Consider the following 26163-nt stretch of genomic DNA (forward strand, 5'->3'; position numbering starts at 1 on the left):
GGTCTCTCACTTAACAACCCAGAGATCCATGGTCCAGGTTATCAGGAGACTCCATCGTTCCATGTGGTCATTCAAGGGCCCAGGACCCTCCCACCTTGTTGCTCTGCCATCTTTCCATATGGTGGAAGCTGGGTCAAAGGGCATGTCTGAATTCTAGCTCATGAGAAGGGGGAAAGAGAGGAGGTGGAGAACACGCCATTTCCTTTAGGCCAGTGAGGCAGAAGGGACGAGTCTTACACCCCATTCGTGAGAATGTAGTCACTTGGCAGGGGCTTGAATTACTGGTTGTTTGTAGCCACATCCATGCAGATTGGCTAGACACCGATTCTGATTGGCTAGTGTCTGTGCCACACTGATTGTTAGAGTTTTAATATCACCTGCCCATGGCCTGGGTTAGCAAGGAATGTCAGGGAATATGGGGAATGTTGATTCTAGCTGGACAGGGCTGTACGCAACTGGCACGCTACTGTTTTATATTATTTAATTTGTTCACACTACTGTTTTAGATGAGGGGACCAGGGTTTGGTGAGAAACAGCATCTCTACCCTAGGAAGCTTTGGGAGTTTGGTGACAGAGCAGTGGAAAGAGGGGCCTTGGATACTGAAATGAGGATGACCTGAGTTTGGGAAGAGGTGAAGGGTGGGGAAGAAAGCCTAAGGGAGGAGAATTGAGAAGTGGTGATTTGGGAATCAGGATCCAGGGACCAGACGATGAGAGAAGCCTCCCTCGTTCATAAATACTTACTGAGCGCCCGCTAGGAACTAGGGCTCCTGCTGGGACCTGGGAACGCAGAGATGAATAAGACCGTGGACTTCTCTTCAAAGAACACAGGGTCCTGTAGGGGTAGCAGACAGGGACGGCATAATGACAGCACAGCATGACACTTGCAGTAATGGAGGTTGCATGGGCTTTGTGGGAGCACTGTGGAGGAACTGCTAAGCCAGAATATTTTTGGTCGCAGGAAGCAGTCTCATTCAAGTTTCCTCGGGGAAAATGGGGTTTATTGGAAAAGATAAACACGCACAGAAACTCAGACATCAGGAATTGAGGCCAGTTCCTCAATTCTAGGTACTCTTTCAATTCTTTCTGATTCTCTCTCTCTCGTTTCCCTCCCCGTCACTATCTCCATCTTCATCAACATCTCTCTCTCTGTTTCTACCTTGTCCCCCCAGAGGGCAGTTCTTCTCCCTGTCCAGTTCTTCTGATGACCCAGAATTTCTGTTCCTTCATGATACTCATCATTTCAGCCCATTGTGTCTGCCACATGTGTGTGTGCTAAGTCCCTTCAGGCATCTTTGCGATCAGGGATCTTTGCGATCCCACAGACAGGCAAGGATACTGGAGTAGGTTTCCACGCCTTCCTCCAGGAGATCTTCCCGACCCAGGGACTGAACCTGCGTCTCTTACGTCTCCTGCGTTGGCAGGCTGATTCTTTACCACTAGCACCACCTGGGAAGCCCTGTCCACCACCATCCCTCCAAATCTCACAGCTAACTTTCTCCCAGGAGAGGAATTGGGTTGGCCTCAGTCAACATTCCAGACTAGGCTACACAAGTTATGGGTCAGCCTATGGGTTCAGGGAAGTTTCCAGGAGGAGGTGGTATAAGTTGAGACCCGAAGAATAAATTGCTCATTCATTCATTTGTTGAAAAGCCCTTTATCAAGAGTCTGCAATGTGCCAAGCCCTGCTTTATACACAGAGTATAATGTTGAACGAGGCCTCTGCTCTCACAGAGCTCACAGTCTCATAGGCGAGACAATCAGTGGACAAACAAGAAAAGAAAGGAAAAAAACATCAATGGGTAATAACTTCTGAGATGAAAATAAAGCAGGCAGAATGTAATGAGAAATGCCTATGGTGCTAGGTTAGACGAGGTCATCAGGAAAGGCCTTTCTGAGTTGGGGAAATTTGGAGGTTAAAAAAAAAAATGGATAAAGAGAAAGAGCCAGGGGAATTCCCTGGTAGTCCAGTGGTTAGGACTCCATGATCTCACTGCAAAGGACCTGGGTTCAGTCCCTGGTTGGGGAACTAAAATCCCACAAGCTGAGCAGCATAGCCAGAAACAAAAAGGGAGACAGAGAGAGCCAACTATTGGAAGATCTGCGTGAAGAGAAGGGAGGGGGAACAGAAGGTTTAAGGGCCCTGAGGCTGGAAATGCCTGAAATAAAGCCAATGTGTCTGGAGCACAGTGGGCAAGCGGGCAGAATATGATGGAGTGACATGTGGCCCAGCGTAGGTAGGGCATTTAGGCCAGGTTAGGGATTTAGATTTGGCTTCAAAGGCAATCGGGAGTCCCCCAGAAATAGATAATCCAGAGAGGGGAAAGAGCATTGTGCAAAGGACCAGAGGGGAGAAAAACTTGGAGCAGTTTGGTGGGACCATAATAGCTCAGGGTGGATAAAGGCAAGAGAATTTACGGGTTGGGAGTGATGAGGCTGGTGAGGCAGAGGGGGGACAGGCCACAAGGGCCCTTTTTTTAAAAAAAAGAAAATGTATTTGGCTGTGCCAGGTCTTAGTTGCAGCATGTGGGATCTTAGTTCCCTGACTGGTGATCAAACCTGGGCCCCCTGCATTGGGAGAGCAGAGTCTTAGCCACTGGGCCATCAGGGAAGTCCTTACAAGGGTTTTGAATGCCAGGTTGAGAGGTTCAAACTGTATTCTAGGGGACTCGGAAGCTATGAGTGGGCTCTGAGCAGGAGAGAGTGGAGTCAGTTTGGGGTGTAGACAGACCCCTCTGGGATGGGATGGGTTCAGGTTGGAGGAGAAAGATTGGAGGCTGGAGGCAAAGTAGGAGGCTGGGGTGGGGTCCTGGAGGGTTGTAGGGACAGAGAGGAGGGCTGGGGCAGAGATATCCCCGGGGCAGGAAGGATGGGATTTGAGGACAGATGCCCTGCATGGGGGGTGAGGGAGGGGGAGTGAGGGGGTGAGGATGGCAGCTGAGGGTCTGGTCCAGTGACCAGGGTGATGCGAAGAGCATTCAGAGTGCAGGCTGCCACTGTATAGTAAAGATATTTGGGAGTCCAGAGCCCCTCCCAGGGCTTTTGTCCAGAAGATAGACGTGAGCGGAGTCTTGAACACATAAGAACTACTCAGGATGAGGAGAGAATAAGGGTCTTTTTTTTTTCTTTTGGCTGCACTGCCCGGCATGTGGAACTTCCCTGACCAGGGATTGAACCTGCGTCTTTTTCCTTTTTCCAAGGGTTTTTTCCTAGGCAGAGAGAAAAAATGAAACTGTTAGTCTCTCAGTTGTGCCAAACTCTTTGCAACGCTATGGACTGTAGCCCACCAGGCTCCTCTGTCCATGGGATTTTCCAGGCAAGGATACTGTAGTTGTTTGCCATTTCCTTCTCCAGGAGATCTTCCCAACACAGGGATCGAACCCCAGTCTCCTGCACTGCAGGCAGATTCTTTACCAACTGAGCTAGGGAAGGCAGAGAGAAAAGCACCTACAAAGACCTAGAGCTAGGAAACCACTTGATGTGTTTGGAGGACACCCCACATACAGTGTGGTGGGGCAGGGAAAGGGTTTGGGTGGAAAGAGTGACTGTGGGAAGTGATCAGAGATGGGGCTGCAGAGGCAGGTGGAGCCCTGAGATCCCCAAACCCAGGCTAAGGGTCTGGGACCTTGTCTTGGGGGCACCGGGCTGGCAAAGGAGAGTGCCTAGTGAAGAAGGGGCATATTCAGGTCTTCAAGAACCCGAAAGAGAGATTCGAACTAGGGGGGGTGGGGTTGGTCAGTAGCAAGGGGACTTTCTCTGCCTTCAGGTGCCAAGGTCCAGTCCAGGGCCCCACACTACCCTCCCTTCCTCCTGGGCAGGTACTTCATGAATATTACCTGGGACAACCGGGACTACTCCTTCAATGAGGACGGCTTCCTTGTGAACCCCTCCCTGGTGGTCATCTCCCTCACCCGAGACAGGACGTGGGAGGTGGTGAGTCCCAGCGCTGACCTCAGGCACAGGCGAGGAGTGGGACTCCTGGGTCCTGGGGAAGAAGCAGTGAGGACCCAGACTTCTGGCAGAGGTGGGGGCTGAGGCCCTGGGCTCTGGCCTCTGAGGGAGGAAGGGGCTGAGAGCCTGAGATTCCAAGTGGTCAAGGAAAGAACTGGGAACCCAGACCCCTGGGTCCTGGTAGAAGAAAGCCCAGGGTAATGGGCCTGAAGGGTTTCCAGGTCCTGGAGAGAGGTAGGGGAGAGGGGGTCCAGACTTCTGGATCTGAGGGAGAAGGAGCTGGGAGCCCGGGGCTCTGAGGAAGGAGGGCCAGGAAAGCCAGAACATTCTGGAAAGTGCCCCCTCAGGAAGCCTGAATCCCCTGCTCTTGGCCAAGGTGGGCAGCTGGGAGCAGCAGACTCTCCGCCTCAAGTACCCACTGTGGTCGCGCTACGGCCGCTTCCTGCAGCCAGTGGATGACACGCAGCACCTCACGGTGGCCACGCTGGAAGAGCGGCCCTTCGTCATCGTGGAGCCCGCCGACCCCATCAGTGGCACTTGCATCCGAGACTCTGTGCCCTGCCGGAGCCAGCTCAACCGCACCCACAGGTGACAGCCTGGGATCCAGGAGGTCCCGTTTCAAAACCCTCCCTTGCAGTCTCCTGCAGTCCTGGCCCCCCAGACCCCACCTCCCTTGGGGCCCGGAAATCCCTCCAGCTGGGTGACCTTGGACAAGTCACGTAATTCCTTGGAGTCTCAGTTTTCCCAGAAAGCGACGCCCACCATCGTTTTAGCTGCTGCTCGTCCCTCTCTCCATAAGGCGTGGGGTGGGGGTGGGGGGGTGTCCCCAACGTTCCCGAGCCTGATCGCCCCCCGCAGCCCTCCGCCTGATGCCCCCCGCCCGGAAAAGCGCTGCTGCAAGGGCTTCTGCATCGACATTCTGAAGCGGCTGGCGCAGACCATCGGCTTCAGCTACGACCTCTACCTGGTCACCAACGGGAAGCACGGCAAAAAGATAGACGGCGTCTGGAACGGCATGATCGGGGAGGTGAGGTGGGCGAGGACAGGGCGGGGACCGAGACGGGGCAGGTGGGGAGCGGAGTCAGGACCAGGTCCTGGCCAAGGAGCTGCTGGGTCGGGGGTCGGAGCCCGGAGGCGGGAGCCGTGTCTCCGAGAGGGGCGGGGCTACGAGGGCACGCTGCGGTCTGGGGGCGTGGTCAAAGTGGCCACGCCTGGATTTGAAGAGGCGGGGCCACAGGAAAGGCTCACCTTGGTGGAGGGGCAGGGCCAGGAGGAGGGACCTTCAGGGCGGAGGAGGCGGAGCTCGGAGAGTGGAACCTTAGAGACTAGGAAAAGGGGGCGGGGCCAGGAGGATGGAGGTCCCAAACCTCCCGGTGAAGGAGGATGAAGACCACTTCTTCCCACTCTTGTTCTCTCACCTCCGCCTTTCCTGCCGGACTCTGCCTGGGTCCCCCTCACCCACCCCACCACCCTCCTAGCCCTCTCTCTCACCCTGTCGCTAGTCTCCTCCTGGAACCTGTCTTTGTCCAGAGCCACCCGGCTTCCCTCACTCCTTTCCTGTCCTCACCCTCAGGTGTTCTACCAGCGAGCAGACATGGCCATTGGCTCCCTCACCATCAACGAGGAGCGGTCCGAAATCGTGGATTTCTCTGTGCCCTTCGTAGAGACCGGCATCAGCGTCATGGTGGCGCGGAGCAATGGCACTGTGTCCCCCTCGGCCTTCCTTGGTGAGCAGGGGCCCTGGAACGACAAGGAGTCAGGAATGGGGCAGAGCCGCTGTGTGTCTAACTCCCGTCTTGTTATTGCTTGTACCAGCAGGGTGACTCAGGTGAACTGAGGGCCTCAGTTCTCTGATCTGTAAAATAGGAGAATCTCCCCCACCAGAAGCAATTTTCCCATACATCTAAGAAAGTCTGAGCTTCAGGAGTCTTCTACACAATCCCTTCAAGGCCCTGTACCCGGTCTTGGCTTCATAATCATGTGTACTTTTTTCTTAAAGAGAACCCTGCAAATTGTGTAAGCAGCAGGCCCCGCAAAACCCATTTTCCCCTGTATATAAGACAAGGAAAAGAGATGAGCACGGCCCTTGTCAAACAGTGTTTACTGAGCACCTACTATGTGCCAGGCTCTGGGCTGCACACAAAACTCTGCCCTCTAAGAGCTATGCGCCAGTCTTACAGGGGAGACCGAAAACAATCTCTTAAAGGGAAACATTGACCACATAATTTCAGATGGTGGTAAATACTACGAGAAATTAAGCCAGGGGAAGAGATGGCGAGAAATAGGGTTGATGCTGCCCTGGGTGGAGAGGCAGGCCCGTCTGAGTGGGTGACCGGGTCCTGCATAGATCTGGCTGGAAAAGTGTCACAGGCAGAGGGAACAGGCAAAGGCCCCAAGGTGGGAATGTTTGTGGGGTTATTTGTGAACTATCAGGAAGCCTGTGTGAATTGGGGAGGGGGCAGTGAGTGATCACGGGAGGGGTGGGAGGTGACTGAGATGGAACTGGATGGTGGATTGTGCAGATGGTCCCTGCGATAGGAAGGCAGTTTTTGGTTTGTTTTGTTTTGTTTGCAATGGCAAGGTTTTTAACTGCAGGCAGTGGTGTGGGGATATATGATCAGATTTAGACTTTTAAAATATCCCACTGGCGGCTCTGCGGAGGCAGGAGGCCCGTGAAGAGGCTACTGCAGAGGTCAGTGCAGAGAGAGGCTGGGGCATGGGATAGGAAGGTGACCGAGAGGGTGAGACAAGTAAACAGGCTTAGGATGCGATTAGAAAGCCGGCACCCGATGGGCTGGTGGCTTTGAGGTAGACTGAGGAGCGAGCTCATTTACTGAGCTTGGACAAAAGAGAGGCCAAAGGCAGCGGTTCACATCCATTCGTTCCCTCTTGCTCTCTGAAGTCTGAGCAAAGCTCCTGGGAGGGGGAAGGGCTGGGAGGAGAAGGGACAGCCCTTCCCTGGTGTTTTGTTTTCCGTCTGTTTTCCCAGTGGTGTCTCTTGTGGCCTCCTCTTTGCACCGAGGTCTCAGCAGGGCACCCTGAGAGGCACCACGTGGGGCCCCTGCCTTCAGCAAGGGAGTGACAAGGTCATGTTCATGCCCTACCACGTGGCCTGGTGGAGGTGACAGGCAGATCCCCAGATACTGCGGTGGCAGTCCAGGCTGGTGACCCTGCTGTGATGGGGGCAGTCCTGGCTGCTGGCACTTGGCCCGGGGAGGTCAAATACCCAGGACTGATCTCAAGGAAACGGTGATTTGGGTTTGTTGTCAGTGAGCTCCAGGAGGCAGTGTGAGGAGTTTGGCTGATGGACAGGTCAGGGTGGGGCCTCTGGCAGGGAAGCTATTGAGAAAGAGGCAGAGAAGATGTGGCTTCTTTGGGGAACTGTGGGTTCTGGGTGGTTAAAGAAATGGGTTCTTGAGACAATGATCAGTCCAGAGAGGAGAGTGGAAGCAAGGCTGAGGGGCAGGGACTTTGTTCTGGGGGCACAGGGGAGCCACAGAGGACTGTGAGTTGAGGACAACTCATCTCTGGGTGTAGAGAGAGCCTCTTAGGGCCATAGTGGAAGGAAGGGCTGGAGGGGAGAGCACGGGGAGATGGTCCAGGGGACAGGGTGTGGCCTGAGCCTTGTTGGCAGAGAGAATGGAGAAGAAAGGTCCAGGTGGGGAGTAGAGGTAGAGGGAGGACAGGAGAAGGGAAGTGGGGACTGATGGGATGCTGGGGAGGAAGAGTGAGGAGGGAGAGAGGGTGGCAAATAGGGGAGGAGGGTCTGGGGAGTGACTGGATAAATGGTGAAACTCCCAGGATGGGGACATGGGAGTTGGTGCTGGGCTCAGCGTGGGACATGAATGGCCTGGGGCAATTGCCGGGGGTGGGTGGAGAATCAGGTCTGGGGTTCAGGAAAGGTATTTAGGAGACAGTTTGTATTTGGTGGTTGAAATCACAGAAATGGTTGAGATGATTGTCTTTGGAAGAGACTGTTCTCCCCCCAAACCCCCACCCCCGCTCTCCCCAGGGGTCTGGTGGGCAGTGAGTCTATCTCTGAGAAGGGGGCAAAGTAGGACGAGGTCACATGTCTGGGGGCACCCAAGCCTTGTCTTGGATGAATCATGACCACACACCCCCTTGCCCTCAGAGCCATACAGCCCTGCCGTGTGGGTGATGATGTTCGTCATGTGCCTCACTGTGGTCGCGGTCACCGTTTTCATCTTCGAGTACCTCAGTCCCGTCGGCTACAACCGCAGCCTGGCCACGGGCAAACGTGAGTGCCTTCTTCCATCACCCTACCTCAGTGTGCCTGGACCACAGATAGAACTATATTTCCCAACAGCCCCTGGGAAAGAGCTGTGGTCTGAGGCAGCAGGGGGCTCAGGGGCCACTGGGAATTGTAGTCCTCTCTGCTCTCCCTCACTGAGCAGAAGGGATGTGGGGTCCATGTCCTCCTCCTGGCCCCCTGCAGGCCCTGGTGGCTCAACCTTCACCATTGGGAAATCCATCTGGCTGCTCTGGGCCCTGGTGTTCAACAACTCGGTGCCCGTGGAGAACCCCCGGGGGACCACCAGCAAAATCATGGTGTTGGTGTGGGCCTTCTTCGCTGTCATCTTTCTCGCCAGCTACACAGCCAACCTGGCCGCCTTCATGATCCAGGAGGAGTATGTGGACACCGTGTCTGGGCTCAGTGACCGAAAGGTGTGTGTGTTTGGGGAGGGAGGGAATGGGCTGGGGTTGGAGGTGGCAGATGGGGTTTTTTTCCCAGAAAGAGTTCTAGAGTACTAGAATGGAATATTCTGGAGGGAAAACATGTTTCACAATGTATTTAAACATTCTAAGGAGAAAAGAGTATCCCCAAATATTCTAGGGGCCATAGTGCCACAAGGAATATTCTAAATCAGTGCTTCCCTCAAACTGTGATGAAGGGCTAATTCTTGACATTTCTAATCCAGTAGAGACTGACTCTTGTATAAAATAAAATAGAAAGGAATGACTGGAAAAGTAAAATAAAATTTAAAACCAAGACATGCAAAATTCCAAACCACATTTTATTTCTTAGGCACAAAATTATTCTCTGAGATAACTTGAAATGCTCACTCTCTCAGTTTCTGTACTTACCTCACCATGGATCACAGTTTGTTCAGGGGACAGGTGGTCCGCACAGCGCACTCTGAGACTAACGTGGTTAACTGGGCGTCATGACCCACTCCATAAATTATGACAAACTTTTTTTTTTTAAAGGAATGGAATAGACTAGAAATATGTTTGACTGTATTTTCTGTAATCAGGGTGAGTATGGTTGTAGGGAGCTTCTGTTTTAGTCATATATACACCCGACATCAAGCCAGCACACCAGTGTGTTGCTAAAACAGTGCACCATTGGGACTTCCCTGGCAGGCCAGGGGTTGAGACTCTGCACTTCCACTTCCGGGCATGTGGGTTTGATCCCCCATCAGGGAACTAAGATCCCATGTACCATGTGGTAAGGCAAAAAAAAAAAAAAATAGTGAACTATTTCTGAACTGATTGGTAACTCTTAGCAACTGCCCCTAGCCTGCGCCATGCCAGCCCCTACCCCGGGACCTCCCATGATCCAGCAAGTTAAGGGTTAATGCCTGACCCAGCAGGGGCCTTTTCTAATTAGGGGGTCTTTTCTAATTAGACCATGATCAGGCCATACTGGGGATTAAATATTTCAACATAACTCCTGATTGTGTATGCGCACGTGTATGTATACCTACTTGCGGGCACGTGTACTGATAACTGTGAACATATGTGATGGGTGAAGAGTAGTGCTTCCTGCGGGGGGTCACAGTGAGCCAGTGTGAGAACCACTTCTGGACTGGGGCATCTACCAGTGGCCCCCAGAATGGAGAGGCTGGTTGAGGACATCCTTGACCCAGATGGCCCCTGGTGGGGGCGCTCTAATATCTCCCCATTCTGCCCCAGTTCCAGCGGCCCCAGGAGCAGTACCCGCCCCTGAAGTTTGGGACGGTGCCCAACGGGTCCACGGAGAAGAACATCCGCAGCAACTACCCTGACATGCACAGTTACATGGTGCGCTACAACCAGCCCCGCGTAGAGGAAGCGCTCACTCAGCTCAAGGCAGGGTCAGCGCAGACTGGGGGCCGGGAGGTGCGGGGAGGGGTGTGGCTGCTGGGGGTCCTGAGGAGGCTCGGAGCTGGCAAGGGGTCAGGGTCATTTGTCAGCCTCAGCGGTCAGCCCAGGGTGGGTCAGCTTGGAGGTCAGAGGTCATTGAGGGTAGGAATGAACCCCTTAGGATATTTTTAAGGATCCAGTGATTATGGATTTGGGGGCCAGGCTGCCAGAGTTCAGATCCTGGCTTTGTCCGTTCTTGGCTGTGTGACCTTGGGCAAGTTACTCAACCTCTCTGAGCCTCAGTTTCCTCCTTGTAAAATGGGAATAACCCATCTCATATGTTTTTTTTTAATAAGAATTGTTATAGTAGTTATTATTAGTTAATCCATGCAAAACACTTAGAACAGTGCAGGACACACTGTTGTTATTATTCTTACTATCATCATCATCGTTAGATCTGAACTCACTGGAATCAATACTTGGATTTTTCCTTTTAACATCAGTTTCCCAAATCATAGGGAAAAGTTAAGTTCTGGCTCCAAAGAGCGGTCCAAGGTTACAACAAAGCTGAGCATAATGACTCTCTCTCCCTGTTTCTCATTGATATAGTCATTCAGCATGAATTTATTTCCTTAGTCCCGACTCCATCCAGGCAGTGAACAAACATGTTGATCACAGTTCCTGCCCCCAGGGAGCTTACAGTCTAGAGGCAGGAAATGAACAAGAAACATGCAAGCAGAAAAATCAGCGTGATCATTGCAGAAAGTGATGGGGGAGGCGACTGGGCTCACCTCTGGAGAGCCCAGAAGGAGGTGAGGGACCCCTTCTTAGCCAGGTGGACTTATGAAGGCAGAACCTTGCAGGCAAAGGGAACAGGTTGTGCAGTAGGTCTGAGCCAGGAGTGGTCTTGGCTTCTCAGAGGACAAGCAGGGGAACTTCCTGGTGGTCCAGTGGTTAAGACTCCATTTTTCCACTATAAGGGGCATGGGTTCGATCCCTGTCAGGGGAACTAAGATCTGGCATGCTGGGCGGAAAGGCAAAAAATTTTTAACAAAGAAAAAGTAACAGCAAGAAGGCAAGCATGGCTGAAGGGTGGAGAGTTCAGTTTAAAGGGTAGACGAGAGTAGGACATAGGGTGTGATCCCTGAGGCTGAGGTTAGGGCTGGGCCTTATTTGAAGGCCAGTGAGAAGCCATGGGAAAGGGGGACTTTAAGGGAGCCATGTAATTAGATTTCTGTTTGTAAATGTTCCCCTTGGCTGCCAAGTGGAGAATGAAGCTGGATGGGGATTAGAGGGACCAGTTAGGCAGAAGCTAAACTGCTCTCCGGGCTTCCCTGGTGGCTCAGACGGTAAAGAATTTGCCTGCAATGCAGGAGACTTGGGTTCAGTTCCACAGGGGACGATCCCTTGGAGAAGGGAATGGCTACCAACTCCAGTATTCTTGCCTAGAGAATTCCATGGACAGAGAAGCCTGGCAGGATAGAGTCCATGGGGCTGCAAAGAGTTGGACACGACTGAGCGACTAACACACACACACACTATACTGCCCTCCAGACACCTTCCCTCAGGCCCATGCTCTGCTGATCCCTGAAGGGGCCACTTAGAGTAACTGGATCTTTTTTACCCGGCTGTCATTTTTTTTTTTTAATATTTATTTATTTGGCTGCACTGGGTCTTAGATGCGGCATATGGGATCTTGTTTCCTACCAGGGATTGAACCCAGGTCCCACCTAGTCCCTACCTCTGTGTCTAGATTCTAATTGAGCCACTGGACGACCAAAGAAGTCCCTCTCTCTGTGTTTGGATTCTAATTGTCACGTGGTTCCCCAAGCTGCCACTTCCCTATTTCCTGAAGGTTCTTAAAGACACCCAGGAACCTGTGGGCTACAAAGCCTCACACTCCTTTCCAGAACACGCTTCCTCCTGCCTTCCCTTTAGCTGTGATGCCTGATGGACCCCTCAGCCCCTTCCCCAGGGCTTCCTGCCTGGAGGATACCCCCTTTCTCTGTGTGTGGCACCTTTTGACTTCACATTCCCAAGTTTCATGAACAAACATTCCCCTTCCCATATCTCTTTCCTGCTTCTGTTTAAAGGTTTTATTTGCTTAACTCTTGCACATTGTTAAAAATAATAATGTAAAAGGTGAAGATCTTGGGAATTCCATGGCGGTCCATGGTTAGGACTCAGTGTTCTTACTGCCCAGAAACAGGGTTCGATCCCTGCTGAAGGAACTAAAATCCCACAAGGCTCACAGTCAAAAATGAACAAAAAGTGAAGCTCTCTCCTTTCCCCCTCCTTATTCATATTTCAAGGCATTTCCTCGAGCCTTTTTTTTCTAGAGCAGAGCTGGGGAGACACACACACACTTATATATATTTTAAGAATTTTTTTGATGTGGACCGTTTTTATATAGTCTTTATTGAATTTATTACAATATCGCTTCTGTTTTAAGTTTTGCTTTTTTGGCCATGAGGCATATGGGACCATGGCTCCTGGACCAGGGAATGAACCGGCACCCTGTGCAGCAGGGCAAAGTCTTAACCACTGGACTGCCAGGGAAGTCCCTAATTTTCTTTTTTTTTTTTAATTGTGGATGAATGATTTTTTTTCATTAATGAAACATTTTTAAATTTAATTGAAGTAAACATTTTTAAATTTACAGTGTTTCAGATGTATAGCAAAGTGATTCAGTTATATATATATAAATTAAATATATATTCTTTTCAGATTCTTTTCCATTATAGGCTATTACAAGATACTGAATATAGTTCCCTGTGTTGTACAGTAGATCCACATATGTTCTGTAATTGTCTCCAGGAGTCACACTAAAAGAAACAGGTGACATTAATTCGAATGGTACATTGTATTTAACCCAGTAGTTCCAACAGATTATCATTTCAGTATGTAATATCGAAATTAATGATGAGGAATTCCCTGACGGTCCAGTGGTTAGGACTTTGTGCTTGCACTGCCAAGGTCCCAGCTTCGATCCCTGGTTGGATAACTAAAATCTCACAAGCTGCAAGGTGCGGCCAAAAAAACCCTTGAGATGTTTTACTTTTTTGGCAGGGGGCAGGGTGGGTGCTTCAGATTTTCTAGTCACAGCCCATCTCTTATCTCAATTCGGAGTCAGTCACATCTGGCTAGTGGCAATCACAGTGGCGTTCTTGAGCTCTGTCTTTTTACCTCTTCTGTGGTTTCCTTCCTTTCCTCTCTGTTTTCCTTTTTCTTCTCTTCCTCCTCCTCGTCTTTCCTGGTACTTCCCTTAATTTTTTTTTTTTTTTTTTGGCTGTGCCACAAGGTATGTAGGATCTTAGTTCCCTGACCAGGGGTCAAACCTGTGGGCCCCCTGCCTTGGAACCACGGAGTCAACCCCTGGACCACCAGGGAAGTCCCTTTCCCGGTACTTCTTCCACTTCTTAATTCCTTCCTTTACTTGCCATGATCCCCAGATGTCATCTAGTTTCCTGCCCCTTAGCATCTAGGTGCCTTTAGACCCCGGGCTTCCCAGGTGGCGCCAGTGGTAAAGAACTGTCTGCCAGCACAGGAGACACAAGAGGCATGGGTTCGATCCCTGGGTCCGGAAGATCCCCTGGAGGAGGGCATGGCAACCCACTCCAGTATTCTTGCCTGGAGAATCCCATGGACAGAGGAGCATGGCGGGCTACAATCCATGGGTGGCAAAGAGCAGGACACGACTGAAGCAACTTAGCACGCATGCAGGTGCATTTTACATACCACACATCTCAATTCAAGTGCTCAAAACAGCCACAGGGGCTTGTAGCTGCCGAATTGGTCGGCCTGGGTGTACATCATCTAAATGCGGAAAGTTTCTTAGTGAAGGTGATGAACATGACACATACAAGTGCTCTGGCCACCTCCCCACCCCCCTGGGACTTCTTCACTGCCTTACTCACCCCCCGAGTATCCTCCCCAGCAAGCCAGCTGACTCATTTCTCCCCCCTTCCCTCTTCCACTTCTTCCTCCTCGGCTCCTCCCTTCGGGAAGGCCCCTGGGAATTCCAGATCCTCTACCTCGCTTCTGCAAAGTAGGGCGGCTTTCCCAGGCTCTGCTCACTGATCCCTACTTTCCCGAGCACAAGGTGCCCTTCTGCGAGAGGCAGAATTGCCTTCCTCTTCTCTTGTACTTCTGCAGGGATCCCTCACATTTCCAGTCAATTTCATCCTTACGTTTAGAGAGCAAGAATTGGGTAGCGGGAAGCCCTGAGTCCTCAATCTGCTTGGTTTCTGAGTTTTGGAGAGCAGTGAAAGTGTGACCAGCAAGGGAGAACAGCCCCATCTCAAGAAAAGGAATCCAAATCTATCCCGCCCCTGAGTTCAGAGGACGAGGGTTACCTGTACTTTTCTTTTCATCTAAATGTCAGCCACAGTCTCAGCCCTTAATAAGTAAGAATAGCTTGAGGCTTCATCCTGGGTCTTTTTATATTGCGTCTTTTTTAAAATTGAGATGTAACACGCACAGATCTTTTATTATTATTATTACTGAAGTATAGTTGATTTCCAATGTTATGTTAGTTTCAGGTATACAGCAAAATAATATGGTTTATGTATGTATAAACATATATATATATTCCAGATTCTTTACTATGGTCTATTATAAAATACTGACTACAGTTCTCTGTGCTATACAGTAGACCATTGTTATTGATCTATTTTATATATAGTATATCTGCTAATCCCAAACTCCAAATTCCTCCCTCCCCCTTTTCCCCTTTGGTGATCATAAGTTTGTTTTCTATGTCTGTGAGTCTGGTTCTATTTTAATAAGTTTCTGTGTAATATTTTTTAGATTCCACATATAAGTGATATCACATAATATTTGCCTCTCTCTGAGTTACTTCATTTAGAACGATAATCTCTAGGTTCCATCCATATTGCTGCAAATGGCATTATTTCATTCTCCTTTATGACCAGGTAGTATTCCATTGTGTGCTTGCCTGATGGCTCAGTGGTAAAGAATCTGCCTGCCAATGTAGGAGACAGAGGTTCAATGTCTGGCTTGGGACGATCCCCTGGAGAAGGAAATAGCAACCTACTCCAGTATTCCTGCCTGGGAAATCCCATGGACAGAGGAGTCTGGTGGGCTGCAGTCCATGGCAAAGAGTCAGACACAACTTAGCGAACAAATAACAAGATCCCATTGTATTTACATATATGTGTCTACATATAATATATAGACATACCATGTTTTCTTTATCCATTCATCTGTCTCATCTGTCAACAGGCATTCAGGTGGTTTCCGTGTCTTGGCTCTTGTGAATGGTGCTGCTGTGAACACTGGGATGTATGTGTCTTTTCGAATTAGAATTTTTGTCTTTCCCAGATATATGCTCAAGAGTGGGATTGCTGGATCACATAGTAACTCTATTTTTAGATTTCGCTAAAATTTCACAACTGAAAATCGATTTCACATGTAAAGTTGTGAAAATCGATTTCATGACTGAAAATCGCTCAGTCGTGTCCTACTCTTTGCGATCCTATGGACTATACAATCCATGGAATTCTCCAGGCCACAATACTGGAGTGGGTAGCCTTTCCCTTCTTCAGGGATCTTCCCAACCCAGGGATCAAAAACAGGTCCTCTCGAATTGCAGGCGGATCCTTTACCAGCTGAGCCACCAGGGAAGCCTGAAAATACTGGAGTGGGAAGCCTGGTCCTCCTCCAGCAGATCTTCCTGACCCAGGAATCGAACCGGGGTCTCCTGCGTTGCTGGAGGATTCTTTACCAACTGAGCTCTATACTTTTTCTGCATAGTAGCTGCATGCATTTACATCCTGCCATACACAAATACACAAATCTTAAGTGTGAAGGTCATTGATCATCTATACATTCATGTTTCCACACTCAGGTTAAGGTATGAAACATTTCTAGTCCCCCTCTGACCTAGTCTTCATAGATTATCAGTGTAAATTAGTTTTGCTTCATTCTGAATATCACATAAATAGAATCAAACAGTGTGTATAATTGTGTCTAGCTTGCTTCGTCCAATGCTACTACCAAGTGTGTTCATTGCACTCCATTCTGTTGAGTATACCAACACAGGAGTATATCAGAACCCTTCCGTTCTCCTGATTCATGAACATTTGTGTGTTTCCAGCATTGGCCGTTGTGACGATCCTACTATGAACATTCCTGTACAGGTGTTTGGAGGACATACACATTCATGTCTTTCAGTAAATTCCCATGAGTGGACCTGCTGGATCATATAGTGGTGTCTTCTTAGCTTCAAAAGATGTTGCCAGACATTTTCCAAAGTGGTTGTACCAATTTACACTCTCATCAGCAGTGTAGGAAAGTTCCATTTCTTCCACATCCTTGCCAAGGCTTGGCATCATTCCTGTGTCTTTTTAATGTACTATAGTGTTTATTCTACATCAAGTTCTAACTCATTTAAGTCCGTTATTGGTTTGCTGCTGCTGCTGCTGCTGCTAAGTCACGTCAGTTGTGTCCAACTCTGTGCGACCCCATAGATGGCAGCCCACCAGGCTCCCCCGTCCCTGGGATTCTCCAGGCAAGAACACTGGAGTGGGTTGCCATTTCCTTCTCCAATGCATGAAAGTGAAAAGTGAAAGGGAATTCTCTCAGTCATGTCCGACTCTTAGCGACCCCACGGATTGCAGCCTACCAGGCTCCTCCGTCCATGGCATTTTCCAGGCAAGAGTACTGGAGTGGGGTGCCATTGCCTTCTCCAGTTGGTTTGCTAGGACTGCCGTAACAAAAATTTATCATCTCACAGTGCTGGAGGCTAGAAATCCTGCTTGGCTGTAAAGGAAGGACCCATCCCAGGCCCGTCTCCCTGGCCTCGTGGATGGCCTCATAGATGGCCCTCTTCTGCCTGAGTCTTTTATTCATTTTCTTTTTTTTAGGGGGGGGCTGTGTTGCATCTTAGTTGTGTCATGTGAGATCTTTCGCTGTGGCTCGTGGAGTCTTTAGTTGTAGCTCGAGGACTCAGTAGTTTCAGCGTGTAGGCTTAGTTGCTCCAAGGCATGTGGGATCTTAGTCCTCTGACCAGGAATCGAACCCGTGTCCCTTGCATTGCTACGCAGATTCTTCACCAGTGGATCATGAGGAAAGTCCCTTTCTGTGTCTTTTCACGTCATCTTCCCTTTGTGCATATCCCTGTATTCAAATTCCTCCTTCATAGAAGAACACCATTCAGGGCCCACTTTCGTGACCTCATTTTAACTTAATTAAAATGTAGAGACTGTAGAGACCTTTTCTCCAACTAAGATCACATTCAGAGGCACTGGGATAGGACTTCAATGTTATGAATTTCGGGGGAAGACAGTTCAACCCATAACTTTCCATTTGTTGTTCAGTCGCTCGGTCGGGTCTGACTCTTTGCAACCCCATGGACTGCACCCACCAGGCTTCCCTGTCCTTCACTCTCTCTCGGAGTTTGCTCAGACTCATGTCCACTGAGTCGATGATGCCAGCCAACCATCTCATCCTCTGCCACCTACTTCTCCTCTTGCTCTCCATCTTTCCCAGCATGAAGGTCTTTGCCAGTGAGTCGGCTCTTCGCATCAAGTGGCCAAAGCATTAGAGCTTCAGTTTCAACATTAGTCCTTCCAATGAATATTCAGGACTGGTTTCCTTTAGGATGGACTGGTTTGATCTCCTTGCAGTCCAAGGGACTCTCAAGAGTCTTTTCCAGCACCACAGTTCAAAAGCATCAGTTCTTCAGTGCTCAGCTATAATTCTTTATAGGTGAATATTATTGTTCTCATTCTATAGATGAGAATATATGGTAAGACCCTACAATTCTGCTGAGGGGAAGAGTTGGGATTTGAACCCTGGAATCTGATTCTCAGCCCAACTTCTCAACCACTGCACTATATAACCTCACTCACCCAGTGAGAAACCCAGACTCTTCTCCTCTGCCCCTTACCCAGAAGCTTGGTGGATCCACAAAGGATCCCCCTGTGTTTCTCTCTGTCACTTCTTGCTCGGATTTCCTGCCTCTGCTGAATTCTTTTTCTCCTCAGTGTTCCTTTAAACATTTTTTTCTAATTTTTCATTCAATTTCTATCAGAGTTATACATCCATATAGCTTGGAGAGTCAAATACAGACTTTTAAAAGTATTGATTTGTTTGGCTGCACCGGGTCTTAGCTCTTCATGACATGGGGTCTTCGATCTTTGTGGTGGCATGCAACACTCAGTTGCGGCCTGTGGGCTCAGCAGTTGTGGCTCCCAGGCTTATTAGTTGCCCGGCAGCACGTGGGATCTTGCCAGGTCAGGGATCGATTCTGTGTCTCCTGAGTGAGCAACCCATCCTTATACACTGCACCACCAGGGAAGTCCCTGTAGTATCCGACTTCATAATGGTTCAAAGTTGCAGTATCTTGTCTTGCTTTTCTGATGACATTAATGATAGTTGCTGAGTTTTGGTTTTTTAACATTTTCTCTCTGTATGATGATTCCTCCAAATTCCCCCTCCTATTTGTTTATTTGGCCGTGTGGCATGGCTTATGAGAGCTTAGTTCCCTGACTCGGGATTGAACCTGGGCCCTCTGAAGTGGACGCGTGGAGTCCTAACCATTGGACTGCCAGGGGAGTCCCTCTTTCTGTCTTTAATTTTGTTAGAGGCTTTATCTGGTGTCTAGTAACCTCTGGTAGTCAGTTCATATTTGGGAGTAGGCATCCAAAACTCTGGAAGCAGTGCACCTGTGAGCACATGAGCAGGGTTTTAATTATAGACTTCACTGTGGGCTGGGCTGTCTGGACCATTTGTACTGGGGGATCCCCAAGGTCAGTATTTTTTGGTCTTTCTTCCTGTCTCTCTCTCTCTCTCTCTCTCTCTCTCTATATATATATATATGAATGCATGTGTGCGTGCTAAGTCGCTTCACTCCTGTCCAACTCTTGGCGACCCCAATGGACTGTAGCCCACTAGGCTGTTCTGTCCATAGCATTCTCCAGGCAAGAACACGGGAGTGCATTGCCATTTCCCTCTCCAGGGAATCTTCCCGACCCAGGAGTCGAACCCGTGTCTTTTATGTCTCCTGCATTGGCAGGTGGGTTCTTTACCACTGGTGCCACCTGGGAAGCCCCTATATATATATGAATATGTACATGTATATGTGTACATACTATATATATGCTTTTAATATAGAGAGGACCAAGAAAGAAACCAAATAATGAGTTACAACGCTTCTGACAAGATACCCCTAATGATATAAAAGTTAAAAGGCACTTGTCCATTCATTCATTCATTCATCCAGTAAATGTTTATTAAGGTCTTCTTTTGGGAAACCAGTGGCTCAGCGGTAAAGAATCCGCATGCATTGCAAAAGATGCGGATTCGATCCCTGGTGGGAAGATCCTGTGGAGAAGGAAATGGCTACCTATTTCAGTATTCTTGCTGGGAAAATCCCCTGGACAGAGGAGCCTGACGGGCTATAGCCTGTGGGGTGAGCACACATAAAGACATAAGATAGAACAGTCTTTTCGCACCAGGCACCGGGCTAGGCACTCAGGGTATAGCAGTGAGCAAATCGAAGTCTCTGCTCTCCTGGAGCTTCCATTCTAGTCTGGACGCCAGACGGACACGTGTGTAGAGCAGCGCTTTCCTAGGGCCCTTTCTGTGATGATGGAAACGTGCTAAACCTGGGCAGTCCAATATGGTAGCCAACAGCTCTTGATCACTGGAGGTGTAGTTGGTGTGACTTCAGAATTGTAAAGTTTAATTAAAATTGGGGTTCAAAAAAATAATAAAATAAAATTGGGGTTCAAATAGCCACCGCTGTGGACAACACTAGAAAATTCCATCCTTACAGAGAGGTTCAAGGGCATTGGCAGCCTCGCGTGGCTTTGCCTGGCTCACACACCAAATGTGTGCTTGCCCTACTGCTGAGGGCAAGCAACCTCACTGGGAGAGAAAGGAACTGCATTTCTTAAAAAGAAGTAAAGAAACACAGCTTCTCCTCCCAATCAGTTCTGGAAGCCTAGCCCATGAGAAAGGTTCAATTTCTCACTCACATTAGAAGGGCCAAAAAGGAAACATCAAGTCTCCATTCCCTAAAGGAAGCATTATTTTTCATTTTTTTTCCAGATCAATTAAACCATGTACGCACACACCTCTTTATACATTGCTCACTAAAAGTACACACTGTTCTCTTGCTTTGGCCGTGGAGGAAAGCCTGTTTGCATTTTTTCCCTATTAACTAAATCTTACCTCTTAGCTCCAGGGACTGGCACCCAGAATGCTGGTCCTGAACCAGTCTGAATTCATTCATTTGGCTCCTCTTTTTTTTTCAAATTTAAAAAAATATTTATTTATTTTTGTCTTTAAGGCATATGGGATCGTAGTTCCCCAGCCAGGGACCGAACCCATATCCCCTGCATTGGAAGGAGGATTCTTAACCAGTACACCACCAGTTGTTGTTCAGTCGCTCAGTCATGTCCCACTCTGCAACCTCATGAACTACAACACACCAGGTTTCCCTGTCCTTCACCATCTCCCGGAGTTTACTCAGACTCATGTCCATAAAGCCGGTGATGCCATCCAACCATCTCATCCTCTGCCGCCCTCTTCTCCTTTTGCCTTCAATCTTTCCCAGCATCCGTGTCTTTTGCAATGAGTTGGCTCTTTGCATCAGGTGGCCAAAGTATTGGAGCTTCAACTTCAGCATCAGTCCTTCCAATGAATATTCAGGGTTGATTTCTTTTAAAATTGACTGGTTTGATCTCCTTGCAGTCCAAGGGACTCTCAAGAGTCTTCTCCAGCACCACAATTTGGAAGTACCAGTTTTTCGGCGTTCAGCCTTCTTTATGGTCCAGCTCTCACATTCGTGCATGACTACTGGAAAAACTATAGCTTTGATTATATGGACCTTTCAAGCCCCTGTGCCACAAGGCTGTGATCCATGAAGGGGAAATTTGAACTAGCTAACATTAAATACAACTTGGGACTTCCCTGGTGGTCCAGTGGTTAAGACTCCATGCTTCCATTGCAGCGGGGGCAGGTGTGATCCCGGGTTGGGGAACTAAGATCCCGCATGCTGCAGCAACCAAAACTAAATAAATAAATACCATTTAAAGTTCCACCCCTCTGTTGTACTGGTCACATTTCAAGTGCTCCGGAGCCACAGGGGGCTGGTGGCAGCCATGTTGGACAGTGCAGATGGGACATTTCCAGCATCCCAGAATGTTCTTTTGGACAGTGTTGGACTAGACAAAACAGATTCCTCTTTCTGAGAACTAATCTGGTGTCTACAGTTAAGATGACCAAAATTTCACCCCAGGAAATAACTATGGAACTCTGTTCTATCTAGGATACCGGGACTAGATTTTTTTTTTCTCCTTAAGACACCCTGGACATCTTCATAGGTCAGATTGAGAGCAGTTATCTTATGTTGCAGGATATCATGGTGTGTAATCCACAGAAGTTTGCATTCCTTTATCATTCTTTCATTTATCCCACAAATATAACCGCCACCTTGTTTGTGTCAGGAACTGCTGGGTCACAGCCTGGAATGTGATGGGTCTTGGACTCTATCCTAGAGGCTCTTGCGGTCTGGTAGGAGAGGCTGAGATTAATCAGATCATCACAGAAGTAAGGTGGGCAGGAAGTGACGTGCGCCAAGTGCCACAACGTATTCATCTCTGAGAACTACTAACTCAGAATCTGTGCTTGTCTTCCCACCAAATTGTAGAAATCAGGGCCTACAGGGAGAACCCAAGCAAATTAAGACACGTGTCTGGGCCTGCGTTTCCTGGTCTGAATAACGGAGATGATGGTTTCTACCTCACAGGAATGCTGACAGAATTGAGTTATTATAGTAGCTAGAAGAATGTGTGGCACAACAGAAGTCATCACTAACATTATTATTCTTTGTATGATTCTCCTTTCTGAGCTTCAGCCCTCCTCTTTAAAATGGAGGAGTAGGGAACTTCCCTGCTGGTCCAGTGACTAGGACTCCAGGCTCCCAATGCAGGGGGCCCGGGTCAGGGAACTAGATCCAACTCGTTCCCTACTAGTGCAGGACGAGGACTGAGGGCAGGAGGAGAACAAGGTGACAGAGAATGAGATGGTTGGATGGCATCATCGATTCAATGGACATGAGTTTGAGCACACTCTGGGAGATGGTGAAGGACAGGGAAGCCTGGCATGCTGCAGCCCATGAGGTTGCAAAGGGTCAGATACGACTGAGTGACAACAACAAAGACCCAGCGCAGTCAAATAAATTTTAAATAAATACAATTTTAAAATAAAGAAATAAAACAGAGGAGTACGCAGGACCTTCTTTTGGAAGGTTCCAGTAGTGACTGAACACGTAGTTATTTCATTAACACTCACAGCTAACATTTCTCCAGCACTTGCTTTGCTCCCAGGGCTATCTGTGCGACAACCTTGGAAGGGAGAGTGTTGCTGCTGTCCCCATTGGACAGATGTTTAAACTGAGGCACAAAAAGGTGCAGTGGCTTGCTGAGAAGTTCACCACCAGTTAGGATCTGGAGCAGTTGGAGGTTAGCAGTTAGCGGGGCTCTGGGTTGGCCATCTGGGCATCTGGGTGGGACTGACTCTGCCTTTCATGCCCCTGCCCGCAGGAAGCTGGACGCCTTCATCTATGACGCGGCTGTGCTCAACTACATGGCCCGCAAAGATGAGGGCTGCAAGCTCGTCACCATCGGCTCGGGCAAGGTCTTTGCCACCACGGGCTATGGCATCGCCTTGCACAAGGGTTCCCGCTGGAAGCGGCCCATTGACCTGGCACTGCTGCAGTTCCTGGGGGATGGTGCGGCTGCACGCAGAGATGCCTGGGGGGTGGGGTGGGGGCCGGGGGCAGGGGAGGGAAAGTGGAGGAGGGGAGGGAAAGACCCCTGGGTCATGGGGAAAGGTGGTGGGGGGAAGGGTCTGAGGGCCTAGACTTTCATATCAGAGAAGAGGATCCTCAGAGGGTGTCCATGGAAGGTGACAGCCCACCCGCCTGTCCCCAGATGAGATCGAGATGCTGGAACGGCTGTGGCTCTCGGGAATCTGCCACAATGACAAGATCGAGGTGATGAGCAGCAAGCTGGACATTGACAACATGGCGGGCGTCTTCTACATGCTCCTGGTGGCCATGGGCCTCTCCCTGCTGGTCTTCGCCTGGGAGCACCTGGTGTATTGGCGCCTGCGGCATTGCCTGGGGCCCACCCACCGCATGGATTTCCTGCTGGCCTTCTCCAGGGTACGGGGGAGAGAGCGGGGCGGAGGGGGAGAGAAAGGAAGAAACTGGCAGGGATGGCGAGAAGTGGAAGGCAGCTAGGGAGGTCGGGTGCGGGAGAGGAGGGAGGGTCGGAGGGAAGGCAGGTGGTCCCCAGCATCCCGCGCTGACCCTGCTCCTCCCGCGGCCCCTACAGGGAATGTACAGTTGCTGCAGCGCAGAGGCTGCGCCGCCGCCCGCCAAACCCCCGCCGCCGCCGCAGCCGCTGCCCAGCCCCGCATACCCGGCGGCGAGGCCCCCGCCTGGCCCAGCGCCCTTCGTGCCGCGCGAGCGCGCAGCCGTGGATCGCTGGCGCCGCCCCAAAGGTGCGGGGCCGCCCGGCGGCGCGGGCTTAGCCGACGGCTTCCACCGCTACTACGGCCCCATCGAGCCGCAGGGCCTGGGCGTGGGCGAGGCGCGCGCGGCGCCCAGGGGCGCGACTGGGCGCCCGCTGTCTCCACCGACCACGCAGCCGCCACAGAAGCCGCCGCCCTCCTACTTCGCCATCGTGCGCGACAAGGAGCCGGCCGAGCCCCCCGCCGGCGCCTTCCCCGGCTTCCCGTCACCACCCGCGCCCCCTGCCGCCGCGGCCACCGCCGTCGGGCCGCCGCTTTGCCGCCTGGCCTTCGAGGACGAGAGCCCTCCGGCGCCCACGCGCTGGCCGCGCTCGGACCCCGAGAGCCAGCCTCTGCTGGGTCCCGGCGCTGGGGGCGCGGGCGGCGCGGGGGCCGCGGGCGCTGGAGCCCAGGCGGCGCCTCCCCCGTGCCGCGCCGCGCCGCCCCCCTGCCCTTACCTTGACCTCGAGCCGTCGCCGTCGGACTCGGAGGACTCGGAGAGCCTGGGCGGCGCGTCGCTGGGCGGCCTAGAGCCCTGGTGGTTCGCCGACTTCCCCTACCCATATGCCGAGCGCCTCGGGCCGCCGCCGGGCCGCTACTGGTCGGTCGACAAGCTCGGGGGCTGGCGCGCCGGCAGCTGGGACTATCTGCCCCCGCGCAGCGGCCCCGCCGCCTGGCACTGTCGCCACTGCGCCAGCCTGGAGCTGCTGCCGCCGCCGCGCCATCTCAGCTGCTCGCACGACGGCCTGGACGGCGGCTGGTGGGCGCCGCCGCCCCCGCCCTGGGCCGCGGGGCCCCCGCACCGGCGCCGGGCCCGCTGCGGATGCCCGCGGCCGCACCCTCACCGCCCGCGGGCCTCACACCGCGCGCCCGCCGCCGCGCCGCACCACCACCGGCACCGGCGCGCCGCCGGGGGCTGGGACCTCCCGCCGCCCGCGCCCACCTCGCGATCGCTCGAGGACCTCAGCTCGTGTCCCCGCGCCGCCCCCGCGCGCAGGCTAACCGGGCCCTCCCGCCACGCGCGCCGGTGCCCGCACGCCGCTCACTGGGGGCCGCAGCTGCCCGCCGCGCCCCACCGGAGACACCGGGGCGGGGACCTGGGTACCCGCCGGGGCTCGGCACACTTCTCCAGCCTCGAGTCCGAGGTATGACGCGGCCTGGGAGGCCCCGCCGCCCCCTTGGTCAGCGCAGGCCACAGCCCGAGGGGGCACGCGGGGTGGACAGGACCCGCGAGGGTTGGAAATGAAGAAAATAGAACTGGCCGGACCCCGCCTGGAGCAGCGTCCTGCGCCCCTCGCTATGGGGGGCACTTCAAACCGGAGGGGATTTGGTCCCTCAAATCTCACCCAGCCTGGGAGCAAGGGGGCAGGGGTCTCAGAGCCCACTGGACTTTTTTTTTTAACCCGACAAGGGCTTTTTAACGTCACCAGATGGGGCGGGAGGTGGCGGGGTCACGCCACGCCCGCGTCCCACCCCCACGCCCGGGGCCGTGGCCCCCACATCACTGTGCAGCTCCCCGGCCCCCCAGGCACGCCTCCGGGGAAGCCCGTTTTTAACCTTTCATCCATTGGGACTCGAAACTGTGAGACGCGTTAGCCAAACTGTGACCCCAGACCTTGGCCCCGCCACACAGAAACCCCTGACCCCAGACTGTGACTTCCGACCCCTGAAAATGGTCATCCGACCCCAGACTGTGACCCCTGACCCCAAACTGTGACCCGAGCCCCAGACTGTGCCCCGACCAGACTGTGACCCTCGACGTCAAACCGTGACACCCCCTTCTCCTTTTCCGCCCTCAGTAGCTTTCCCCTCTTTTGTCCTAGGACACGCCCCCCAACGAAGCCCCGCCTCCACTGCCCCAGCGTTGATCCCAACCTCCATCAAGCCAAAACTTCCCACGACCAGCCCCAGGTGCCACCGGCCATATCCTCTCCAAATCCAACCCTTTCAGTAAAGACGCAGCAGAACCCCCCCCCCCCCGCACCTGCCCCCAAACCTCCACCTCCCAGATCTCCAGCCGGGTCTGGAGCTGGGTCGTGGAAGGGAGGAGTCTGGGAGTCCACACTCACTACCAACCTCTCTTCCCTCTCTCCTGTACCACATTGCAGTGTTTGGAATAAACCATGTTTTTATGCCTCCTCAAGCCCAATGTGAGTACCGTGTCTTTCTCTTAGCCCCCTTCAAACTTCTGTGGAGGAAACAGAAAGCGAGAAAAGTCCTACAGAGGAAGAGGGGGCAGAAAGAGAATTTCAGCAAGAACAGAGATTCTGGAGGGAGGTGGCTAATAAAGACCCAGAAAAAAGTGCTGAGAAAAGACCCTAAGAAGAGAAGGGCAGCGAGAATTCCCTGACGGTCAGTGGTTAGGACTTTGCCTTTCCACTGCAAGGGTTTGAACCCTGGTTGGGGAACTAAGATCCCACAAACTACCCAGCTAGGCCAAAAAAGCTGGGGTGGGCTGAGAAGGGGTGGGGGCAGAAGGAGAAGAGGGGTCAGAGAACTCAAGAAAGATCTGGATCATAACATTTTAGGATCAGTCTAGGGTACCATTCCTATGGCAACAAGCAATGAGGCTTGCTA

At 51.6% G+C, this 26163-nt stretch overlaps 1 protein-coding gene and 1 long non-coding RNA gene across 2 annotated transcripts in view; one reads left to right on the top strand and one right to left on the bottom strand.

Moving 5' to 3' along the window:
• Positions 1 to 24845, top strand: part of GRIN2D (glutamate ionotropic receptor NMDA type subunit 2D) — a 36138-nt gene extending 11293 nt beyond the window's left edge. The window contains exons 5-14 of the mRNA XM_061388871.1: positions 3819 to 3933; positions 4328 to 4539; positions 4810 to 4978; positions 5525 to 5678; positions 8084 to 8209; positions 8408 to 8637; positions 9889 to 10049; positions 22614 to 22801; positions 23004 to 23236; positions 23409 to 24845. Coding sequence (XP_061244855.1) covers positions 3819 to 3933; positions 4328 to 4539; positions 4810 to 4978; positions 5525 to 5678; positions 8084 to 8209; positions 8408 to 8637; positions 9889 to 10049; positions 22614 to 22801; positions 23004 to 23236; positions 23409 to 24737 — 2917 coding nt within the window. The 3' untranslated portion in view covers positions 24738 to 24845. The remainder of the gene's footprint in view (positions 1 to 3818; positions 3934 to 4327; positions 4540 to 4809; positions 4979 to 5524; positions 5679 to 8083; positions 8210 to 8407; positions 8638 to 9888; positions 10050 to 22613; positions 22802 to 23003; positions 23237 to 23408) is intronic.
• LOC133230892 (uncharacterized) lies at positions 4890 to 24186 on the bottom strand. Its single transcript, XR_009730984.1, has 4 exons — positions 24045 to 24186; positions 5566 to 5691; positions 5200 to 5276; positions 4890 to 4956 (listed from the first exon to the last, which is right to left on the bottom strand). It is a non-coding gene; the product is annotated as an uncharacterized LOC133230892 (long non-coding RNA).
• Positions 24846 to 26163: the final 1318 nt, after the last annotated feature.

The sequence above is a fragment of the Bos javanicus genome, chromosome 18 (assembly GCF_032452875.1).
Source record: "Bos javanicus breed banteng chromosome 18, ARS-OSU_banteng_1.0, whole genome shotgun sequence".
Lineage (NCBI taxonomy): Eukaryota > Metazoa > Chordata > Mammalia > Artiodactyla > Bovidae > Bos > Bos javanicus.